The 10,058-nt window shown below is 43.6% G+C and overlaps 1 protein-coding gene across 1 annotated transcript; it reads left to right on the forward strand.

The window, feature by feature from the left end:
* Nucleotides 1–6,046: 6,046 nt before the first annotated feature.
* FABP7 (fatty acid binding protein 7) lies at nucleotides 6,047–9,480 on the forward strand. The gene is made up of 4 exons (XM_049818170.1): nucleotides 6,047–6,184; nucleotides 6,738–6,910; nucleotides 7,548–7,649; nucleotides 9,145–9,480. The coding sequence occupies exons 1-4, from the start codon at nucleotides 6,112–6,114 to the stop codon at nucleotides 9,193–9,195; spliced, it is 399 nt and encodes a 132-aa protein (XP_049674127.1). The 5' UTR covers nucleotides 6,047–6,111; the 3' UTR covers nucleotides 9,196–9,480.
* The last annotated feature ends 578 nt before the right edge of the window (nucleotides 9,481–10,058 follow it).

The raw sequence follows: 10,058 nt of genomic DNA on the forward strand, positions 1-10,058 counted from the left end.
CGCTTGGTCACAAACCAAGATGTATAGCAGGGATGTAGTTGCACTCTTGAATGAATCAAGTTAGGTGTGTAATTCTATCTAGGTCACCCAGCATGAGGTTGCATTTCGCAAGCACCTCTGCCTGATCTGTTACAGACATTTTTTCATCAACAACAGGCCCATAAATTGATAATCTAATTAAATTATTTATCAAGACTGTAGAATTCAGACATTTCTCTGGGGTGCATTAACACTCCCCATAACCCACTGCTAGTTTAGAACTTTGGAGGAAACAGCTTGCTCCAGGTGAGAGATTCCGATTTAGAGGAGACAAACCCGGAGGAGTCTGTCTCCAGCTGCATCTGAGGGACCATTTCTGGCTCCAGCAGGCTGTGACTCTGTCCTGTCAGTCCACAGCTGAGTGGAACAGAGGAGGACCCTGGGAATATCCAAATGCAGGTAGTTAATGAGCTGAGTTATTACTTTGCATCTCTTTTCCAAATTCAGTAGTTATTTTCTTAAATTTGTAATTCAGTCAAATAAAGCTGATTTACTGTCTAAATCTCATCTGCTGTTGAGAGTGATTTCAGGATATCGCAGCAAATGGAGTGCTTCAGTATACACAAACAGAATGAAGGTACATTGAGCTATTCCAAAAGTTTCTTAAATCCAGCCCTGCAGAGTTGTCTTTTGTTACGCTGCAAGGACTTAGCTTGAGATTGATTATACTGAATTCCACATAGTTGCACTTACGTGTTAGACAGACTCCATGGCATATACTAGGGCTACGGAAAGAGAATACGACATTTAGAGATCACCTGTACCTTTAATACTGTAAAATTTTTATTGATGATGATAAGTCATTCCCTACCTTTGTTATAATACAGCATCCTTGGACCTTAATACAGAGTGTGCTACTGCTCCACTAATGTTCTTACTGGGCTGCTCTGAACACCAAATCTACACAAGGCTTCCAGAATCAGTTGCAACAACTCAAATTCAGGTGGTCTAATCTCCTTAAACCTATGTGCTATTGTTCCGTTTATGCACATAAGGATTATTTTAAGTTAGTGTGTTCACCTTATTCGTATGCCTTCTAAATTTCTCTGAGTCGTTATTACCCCTGAAATAGTTGCTTATTTATAAATAAGACTGTATTTCTTTCTTGCTCAGTGTATGACCTTACATTTGGCCATGCTGAAACTGTAAGTCTGGAAAGCTGATTTCTTGTATTGATTTTACAATAACTAGACAGCTATTGTAAGTGACACCCAGTATCAGACATTTCTGTTACATTTTAAAGGCTTTAAAATAGTTTTTCTACTCTTAAATATGAAAGAAAGCAAAGACAAATACTATAATAACCAAAGGCCTAATGGTACAAAATTAAAATAACTGCATCTTCAATACACAGAACTGGGAGCCAGGAAGGTGGCTGGCTTTAGCCCAGGCTAATTCTTTGAGGAGAGCCTCTGACTTGAGTCCTCTAAATGGTAGATATAGTAATATTAGACAACAGATAACAACCCCCCAAATGCCTTTAAGAAGCAGAGAAGACCCTGGAGATGTTTAGTAGTATTTGCTTCCTTCTTTAAACCATTGTAGACCAGCTGTCCTCTCAGCTTAAACCAATCCGAATAAATGTCTAATAGTTCATAATGAGGTATTAGTGGGTATTTACTTTCCAGGACTCTCCTAATCTCATGTCACACCAATTTGTAACCCAAGAGAGAGTCTACAAGAATGAAATGCATGATCACAGACCGCTTAGTTTTCACCAGTTAGCAAGAGACACCAGAATTAGACCTTAACATGACTTGTGCTCTAATGTTAGCCTGTCCTGGCATTATTTTGGTTGAGCTTTTACAGTGGAAGGAAGCCTGCTGACCATGCTCCGAAGCTTTGCCTAAGGTATGCCGTGCTGTTAGAAGTGATATGGTGTAAACACGTCTTCCCTGCTCCTGCCTGCATTACCTTGCACCCTGCCTATCATCTGGTCTGCAGTTCCAGTAAAGCCCTTCCCACGGCATTTACACAGCACAAGACTGGATTCATGCAGCTGCTTTGTACCTGGGGCCATCCTGTGACCACTTGCTTGTGCAGCTGCATAATTGGGCGTCTTCTCCATAAAGCATTTATCTCTCTTGTTTAAACTGGGATTTCTAAAGAGCTGCCTGTCAATAGAGTAAACCTAGTGATTTTCTGTGACTCACTGACAGCACTGAGATAGTTTATTTTTATTAGGGGGATCAGTATATCTCTTAGACAGCTATAGGACACATCAGATAATTTTAGTTAAGGACATTCTACTGCCCTGTTTGACATTAGTTTTTTCTGCAGCACCAAAAATCAAATCATGCTCAGCCCTGAAGCAACATCATCTCATCTGACACAATAGGTACTAAAATCTGGTTGTTTCTATGTTACACCGAGATCACAGCTGCACAGAGATGCACAGCAGGGCTTCAGGCATGGTTAAAATGTGCTGAGAATACCCTAGTTTGCTGTCCATGAATGGAGGAAATCTCTTCTACTTTCAGCTACACATTATTTCCAATTTCCTTAATTCAAAAGTAGCCCCCTATATGTTTCAGAATGCTAAGAGATTACCAAAACCCCTGAGTGAGTTAGGACCCTGAATCATGTTGGCTTTCAATGGGATTCGAGTGCCTACATCTGCTTTGGTACCAGGGGAGTTAGGCCCTGGTGTCACTGCTACCCTTGCACACGTGGGTACAAGATGCTCTGCAGTTCCAGGGCCTTCGTTGCCCTGAACACAGAAATGTTTGAATAATGCAGTCATCACTAAATTATCTGAAGGTCTTATAACATAGTATCCCCGGAACTACTGACCAAACTCTGCAGGGTAGTACGATATTCCCGGCTATTGTACTGCAAGGGTGGTGAAAGGATAGGTTTGACTGAACTGGTGTAGCAAGGGTGCCCCTCCTGTGTGAGATCCACGGAGGGACACAACAGAAGGGTAGATACACCCGGCTTCAAACATCAGCTGCACCAATTTCACTACATTTCCATAACCAGAATACTAAGCCTGTAGCGACTGGCTGCAGTGATTAGACGCTCAGCAGTTCCTGACATTGATTATGAGGAATCCGCACGTGAGAGAACCTCTTGGTCAGACTTTTGTACCACAGGAGCCTGTGGTGCCCTTTTTTTTTTCTTCTGAATAGATGATTTTTATTTTTTTTTTCAGGGACTGAATGAAGTCTGAAGAAGGGTGAGCACCTCGTTCTCTGAATGCCTGAGGGCTTGTGAAGCAGGGATATAACAGGGGGGAAAGGTAGCCAAAAGCAGTTTTTGTGTCCTGTATTCAAAGGCTGAAGGTTAGAGCAGTCCCATGTTCACCCTGGATGGCCTTTGGAAGTAAGGATTACTTATTACACAGGGATGTCTTGCCACAGCATTTTCATCTTTCAAGCAGGCCTTGCACAGAGAATGCAAATGTGCTTACTTACGCTGCTCAAGGGATGTAAAGAGTTTAGTGTAAATGAGAATGAGTCCCTGGGCATTCTGAGAGGAATCTCAAGAGACGTCTTCCATCACACAGGCTTTTTACAGGGGAGGACTCTGTCTGTTAAAACCTTCAAACTCTGCTGACAGTGTAAAAGAAACTCCAAGCTGGTCTCTTGTGCAGCAGCAACCTAAAATGCACACCTGGTCAGCGTATTTCACACTGCTATCTCCATTCCAGCCATAGCAAAGCATTTATATAGATCAGGATGACTTGTACTAGCTGTTGACATTAGTACAACTCTCACATAAGGATCCACAAGCAAATATATAGGACATAAGATGCCATAGGAAACATCTTTGGCTGTGGCTTGTCACCCCACAAGGTGTCAATAATGTAACATTTCCTGCTGTGGATTTATCTTGCTCCCAAATCATCACTAACACCGACAGGTGGGATCTCACCATCATGAAACCTGGTGTGATGACTTTGGCAATCTATCTGAGCAGCAGAAGGAATGTGAGCATTTTAGCAGACCCTGTTTTACATCTGAAGCCTAGTGCAAAGTGTTAAAGAATATATTTTTCTTAAGACTAGGTACTTAGCTAAGTATGTTGGGAAATCCTTGTAGAACTGAGCCATCAGCGGAGGTATGATTGCTTAAATTATGAAGGATCCTGAAGTGGCTGCTTCCCAAGGGCCAAGTTGCAGCACCGTCTGGAAGAAGGTGCAAGGCAGAAGTGTCCTTGAGGAGTCCAGCTACTGGCAGTGGCACTGAATCACTTCCAGGAGTTTTATATCACACAAAGTCCGTGAGGCTGGTTCTCCACAACAAGCCTCGGTGAGCACAGAGAGCAAGGAGCTCTCCCAGGGCTCTCTGCACACATCTGCACCAGAAGGATCAGCAGAGGCTCCAGGGCTTCTGCAAACAGAATCTATATGAGCAGATAACTCTGTCTTGTCAGTACTGGGAGAGGAGACACTCGTGTCAGTTCATGAGGGCATTGGTGAAATCATTTAGGATTTAATATGATTCATCTGAGATGAAATAGGTGAGAGGCGAGATCAGTTTGCTTGTACTTGCACATCAGCTGCCTGGGTGCCAGCGAGGAAGCTCTTGTGAGACCCCGTGGCTGCAGAGTTTGGCTACGGGTGGTGAACGCTACTAAATCCTTGATAATGTTACCGTATTGAGGAAACACCGTTCCAAACTGAACTGGAGTCACAGATGATACCCACGCACAACACAAATGCCGTGTGCCCCGTGCCATGACAGCGCCAATCACAAAGCATATTCCTCATTCATTATAGAGGGTTTGACCGACTACAGACATTTAGGTTAGTGGACATCCGTATGAGATGCACCAGTAAGGCTGGTATTCTGTGCAAACTTTGGAGACATAGCATTAGTCAACTTTGACAAAAAAAAGGCGACTTCTTTCCTTTCAGCCTCATGAACAACAATTGGCGGTCTGTTATTTCAAGCGATGCTCTTGCTCTCCCTGGCTGAGTGCTAGCCGAAAAGTCTCAGAAGAGGTTGGACATAAACCGAGCAGCTGCAGGAGGCACTTTGTGTCTCTGCCAGTACTTCCAAGTAAGTGGACAGAGGGTTAAGGAGAAATAGATGCACTAGTTCATACCCTTAGGTCATCAAGACTAACGAAAATTGTGTTGTGTGGTAAAAGGAATCAGGATTGTGTTCCTGGCGTTAGTTCAGAGAGGGGTTGGTTCCTTCTGAGGACAAGTGAAAAAGTGGCAAATTATATTAAAAGTCCCGTCAGAAGCAGCACTTGTCTGACACCCAAAGAATGGGCCAGACTACAAGAGCCTGAAAGAAATGCAAGTGACGTGTCAAAAACTAATTTAAAAATATTAGGAAAATATTGATAATTATTTATATTTCATTTGGTAGGACCAGGTAGAAAGTTGTTGAGGTTTTGTTCCTGAGTCAGAGAAAGTCTCTTTCACTTAGTGCCCGAGTTTTGTTACGAGAGCAGAAGAGCTAGATTCACGACTCTGGAATCCATCCCAGCAGTGCGTCTGGAAAAGCCGACGCCGTGGCTCATCCCACGGAGACGGGCTGCTTTCTGAAAAACACTCAAGAGAGATGACTACCAAGCGCCTTCAGTGAATTTCAGAGAACACCTAGGGGAAGGACAACAGAAACAAACCGTATCGGATGAAAACGGCTTTAAGCCCTCTTCCTTCCTTCTTAAGTTTCCCAACACTCCCAATTGTGGTGGCAAAATGCTGTTTCCAGCCGGCAATGGCAAACGCCAATTTTGGAGAGAGCACCCTCAGCGATGCCGTGTGATGGGGAGGCGGGGGGTTGACGGGACAAGGGGGTCTTGTACAAACCGGCCTTAAAAAATTTTCGCGGCCCACCTTCTCGAGGAGGTGTTCTGCAGCACCCTTCCGAACCTCTCCTCGCACTCCGGGGAGTATATTTCACGTTTTGGGAGTTGAACGGGGAGGGCGGCGGACCCCCCGCGGCGGCTCAGGTGATGGAGCGGAGGGCGGAGGGGAGGCGCCGGGGGCGGACCGCGGCTGCCCCCCCCCCCTCCTCCTCCTCCTCCTCCTCCCGAACCCCCCGCCGGGCTCCGGCTTTAAATACGGGGCCGTAGCGGCGTTCCCCCGGTACCCCCCTCCCCGCCGCCGCCATGGTCGAAGCTTTCTGCGCTACCTGGAAGCTGGTGGACAGCCACAACTTTGACGAGTACATGAAGGCGCTGGGTAGGTACGGCGCGGTCAGAGCTGCAGTTTTGCACCGTCCTTTAAAAATTAAAAAATTGAAAAGTGAAACGCCCCCCCCCCCGCCCCCAGGTGTAGGTTTGGCATTCGCAGAGGCGGGGGAGGTTTGGGGGGGCTGTGCTTCAGTAGGGTTAATGTGATGGGGGGGGGGGGAGGGGGTTGTGTGAGAGCCGTCCTGCTGGGCAGAGGCTCCGGAGAAAGAAGGGGCAAACGCCGCCGGCAGATAAAACTGCAAATAAACACGAGCAAAAGCGATCGTTGTGCCGGAGCGGTAAGAAACTGAAAGCCAGAGAAGTAGAAGCGATCGCCACCCGTTCCGCGGCGCTGCCGAATTGGGGGTTCCTCGTCCCCGAGGTGAGGGAGGGCACGGAGCTGCTTCTTGGGGGGGGACACGCACCTATGGATGATTTAGGGATAAGGGCACAAGCGAAGCAGAAGGTAGAGTGGGGGAATCTGTACCTCGATGTGTGGCAAAAAAAAAAAAAAGTGAAAACCCGCATGTCTGATGGATTTCTCTTCTCCCTTGATGGTCTAGGAGTGGGGTTTGCAACACGGCAGGTGGGGAATGTAACTAAACCCACTGTGATTATCAGCAGCGAGGGGGACAAAGTAGTGATCAGGACTCAAAGCACTTTCAAAAACACAGAAATCAGCTTTAAACTTGGAGAGGAATTTGATGAAACTACCCCCGATGATAGAAACTGCAAAGTAAGTGAACTCGGGCTGCAGTGGCTTCTTTTTCCTCTTCTTCCTCCCCACCCCCGCCCCCGAGGCTGTATCTTCGGTAGGGTGAAAGAAAAAAAAAAAGTAACTTCTGCCAGTTGCAGCACTGTGAAGGACAGGGGAAAAAAGACAAGATTGCATCTTATTTGCCCGCTTACGCCATGTCTTGTCTGAAGCAATGCGTTATGTCACCAGCCCCCTTCTAGTCTTCCTTCCAGCGTCAAAGAACTGTGTTAGCTGCCCACTTTTCTTTCAAGCCAAACATCATTTGGCATAACTTTTCCCAGTCGAAATGGGGAAATGCCTTCTTCCCTGCATTTTTGGGGGGCTTAACGTAAACGCTTCCCCAAAGCACATCTGAAACAGTGGTTCTTGTGAGACTGGAACTCGAAGGAAGCAACTTTTTTAGTCCTTTGACACGAACAAGAATTGTATGGAGCTCGTGCTGAAAACGAGGATGATTCACGGGCTTGGCTTTAAAATGGCTGGGACTACTTTATCATTCTAGATCCACATCCATCTATTGAAGAGAATTCAATAGAATAGTGCATGCTGAATGTGTGAGCAGAATCCCAAATACCCCAAATAAATGAATGTCTTTGTGTTTCTTCGTATCTCACAGTCCGTCGTGACCTTGGATGGAGACAAGCTAGTGCACGTACAGAAGTGGGATGGCAAAGAGACAAACTTTGTGAGAGAAATAAAGGATGGCAAAATGGTAATGGTAAGTATAAAGCTTACTGAGCATTCACGTACACTGCTAACACTCCTCACTTGCATTTATTTCAAGCTTGATGAACAGATAGTGTTATGTATACACAAACCCTTAAACCAATTGGTGGGGAAAGCTAACAGAGATTTTTCAAATGTTTATTTTGTTTTGCATCTTGTTTTACTGACAACTAAAAAATTGCTAGTGGTTTTAGGCAGGCCAGCCTGTGGATTTCCAGAGTGTTTACGTTCTTTCTAGAGTTTGTATAAATGCTCAAGCAAAAAGGAAAAAAAAAAAGCCCTGGTGAGCTGGAAAAAACACAGAGTTCTGGATTATATAGGCAATGATCTGTTGCCAGTGCTAACTTAGATTTCTTTAAAAACTTGTTTTATATATGCACGCATAAATAATATTTAATTACACAGAAGAAGTATATCCCTAGGAAAATAAATTACAATATTGTGGGACGTAATAGCATTTTCATATTTAATAATAAAGGGTTTATTCCTCCTACCTTGTTAAAAACTATGATAAACAGCAATTATGTGAAGAAAAGTCTTGTTTCAAATTCACATTCTTTTCCTGACTTTTCAGGAACAGGAGTATGGGGTGAATAAATGGTGTAAGTTAATATATCTAATCCTTATTTTTGGCACAGAGATGTAACTGTCAAAAATAAAACCTCTTCAGTTATACTAATCTATGTGACATGGTTGTTGGGGAAAACCAGTTAGCTTGTTTTCCAGATACTTTGGAGAGTATCTGTATGGATGGAGACCTCCAAATATTTAATAGCTTAAAGCATACAGTCAGCGCAACACAATGTGACAAGCGATACAAGGGAAAATATGTGCTTTGTTTTTGGAAACAGCTACATGCATATACAGAAAACCTTTTCCTTTGGAGTTTGAACACGGTGAGATGCCCTGTTCCACTTCAGGAAATGCCTCCAAAACTCACACACTGCAGTTAGTGTTCCGCACAACTGCAGCGACTAAAATATTTGGTAGTTCTAGCTATTTAAGTGCACAGAATGCATTTATTTTAGTACAGGGTTCTCCTTAAGTATATGCCTATGCATAATAGTGTAGAATGTGGGTATAGAGGACTTGGATTTTTAGATTGCGCATCTCGCAGTGTGATCAGCTTTGGGAAAATCAGTGTTAAGTCTGTATTAAAACAATGCTGTATTTAAGAAACTACATTCACAAAAACTAGAAAAATTAAACAGTAGTTTCTAGCCTCACTATAGTTGCTTTGTAAATGTGCAGTATGTGCTTCTTGGGTTTGAAAGCAGCAAGGAGAAGGTTAGGTTTATTACGGGAACTGTAACTAAGGTTTTGCCTCTTGTTCACTTAAAATATCAATAATCTACACCAATTTGTTTATCTATAAATTACATGATGTAAACCAACCTTGGTCTAGCATGGGCTTCTTTAATATGTGTTAAGTCATTATAGAAAATGGTCCAGCATCTAACGTGTCTGTCTTTTCCTTGGACTTGCAGACTCTCACCTTTGGTGATGTGGTTGCTGTTCGCCACTATGAGAAAGCGTAGAGTTTACCTGACCTCTGTCCAGATGTTACTTCTGCTGGATGGACTAATGTACCGTCCACAACTGAACGTAGCTAAAATGCACATTTCTGGCATGAAAGGTTAATAAAGAGTTTTGGGGGGGTGTTTTTTAAAAAAAACTATGCCATCAAATTGGCAAGCTTGTGCTGTATAGTGAAACAGGTTAAGCTTGGCATTAAATTTCTGAAACACTTGCCTCTTTTTTTACAGTAAATGGAACATATTTGAATTGTTTTGGAATGCAAATTAAAAAGTTTTTTAAACCTGTGCTCCTTTTGCATTTAATCAGCTAATATTCCAGTGTTCTGGAGGGAATTGTTGAAAGTTCCTTTTTTCCCAAGTTAAGCAACAGAAAAGCATGTGGTGCACAATGCTGCAGCAGGTCCTCTATGTGGTGTAGAGTACATGGGAAATGAAAAATTGCCTTCACTCTACTTCAGTGGCTTCTTTTTGCTGGAGAAATCCAAAGCCCCTGTCTTTATAGAAGTAGGCAGAGAAGAGAGAGGCTCAAGCCAGTTTCAGCTCCTCTCTTCACTGGGAACTTGTTATCCTATGCATGCTAAGGTCAATAGATGGTCAGCCTTTGATGTCAGGGGCGATCCTATAGTTTTGATTTTAATAGTTATGAGAGTTTTTCATTTGTTTTGGTGGGTGATTTTTTTTTTCTTTTTTTTTTTTTTTCTAATATACAAAAGATTGAAGTGTTTCACAGGGCCAGAGGAGAGGACCAATGTGATGAAGGGCAGGACTGGGGGAACCTAAAGTACAAAGCTTAGCTTTTCATCAGTCTCCACAGGGGTGGGAGGAAAACAAAGGGAAAATGGTACAAGACAAACCTGCTGAGA

Source organism: Accipiter gentilis, chromosome 15 (genome assembly GCF_929443795.1).
Source record: "Accipiter gentilis chromosome 15, bAccGen1.1, whole genome shotgun sequence".
In the NCBI taxonomy this organism is placed as follows: domain Eukaryota; kingdom Metazoa; phylum Chordata; class Aves; order Accipitriformes; family Accipitridae; genus Astur; species Astur gentilis.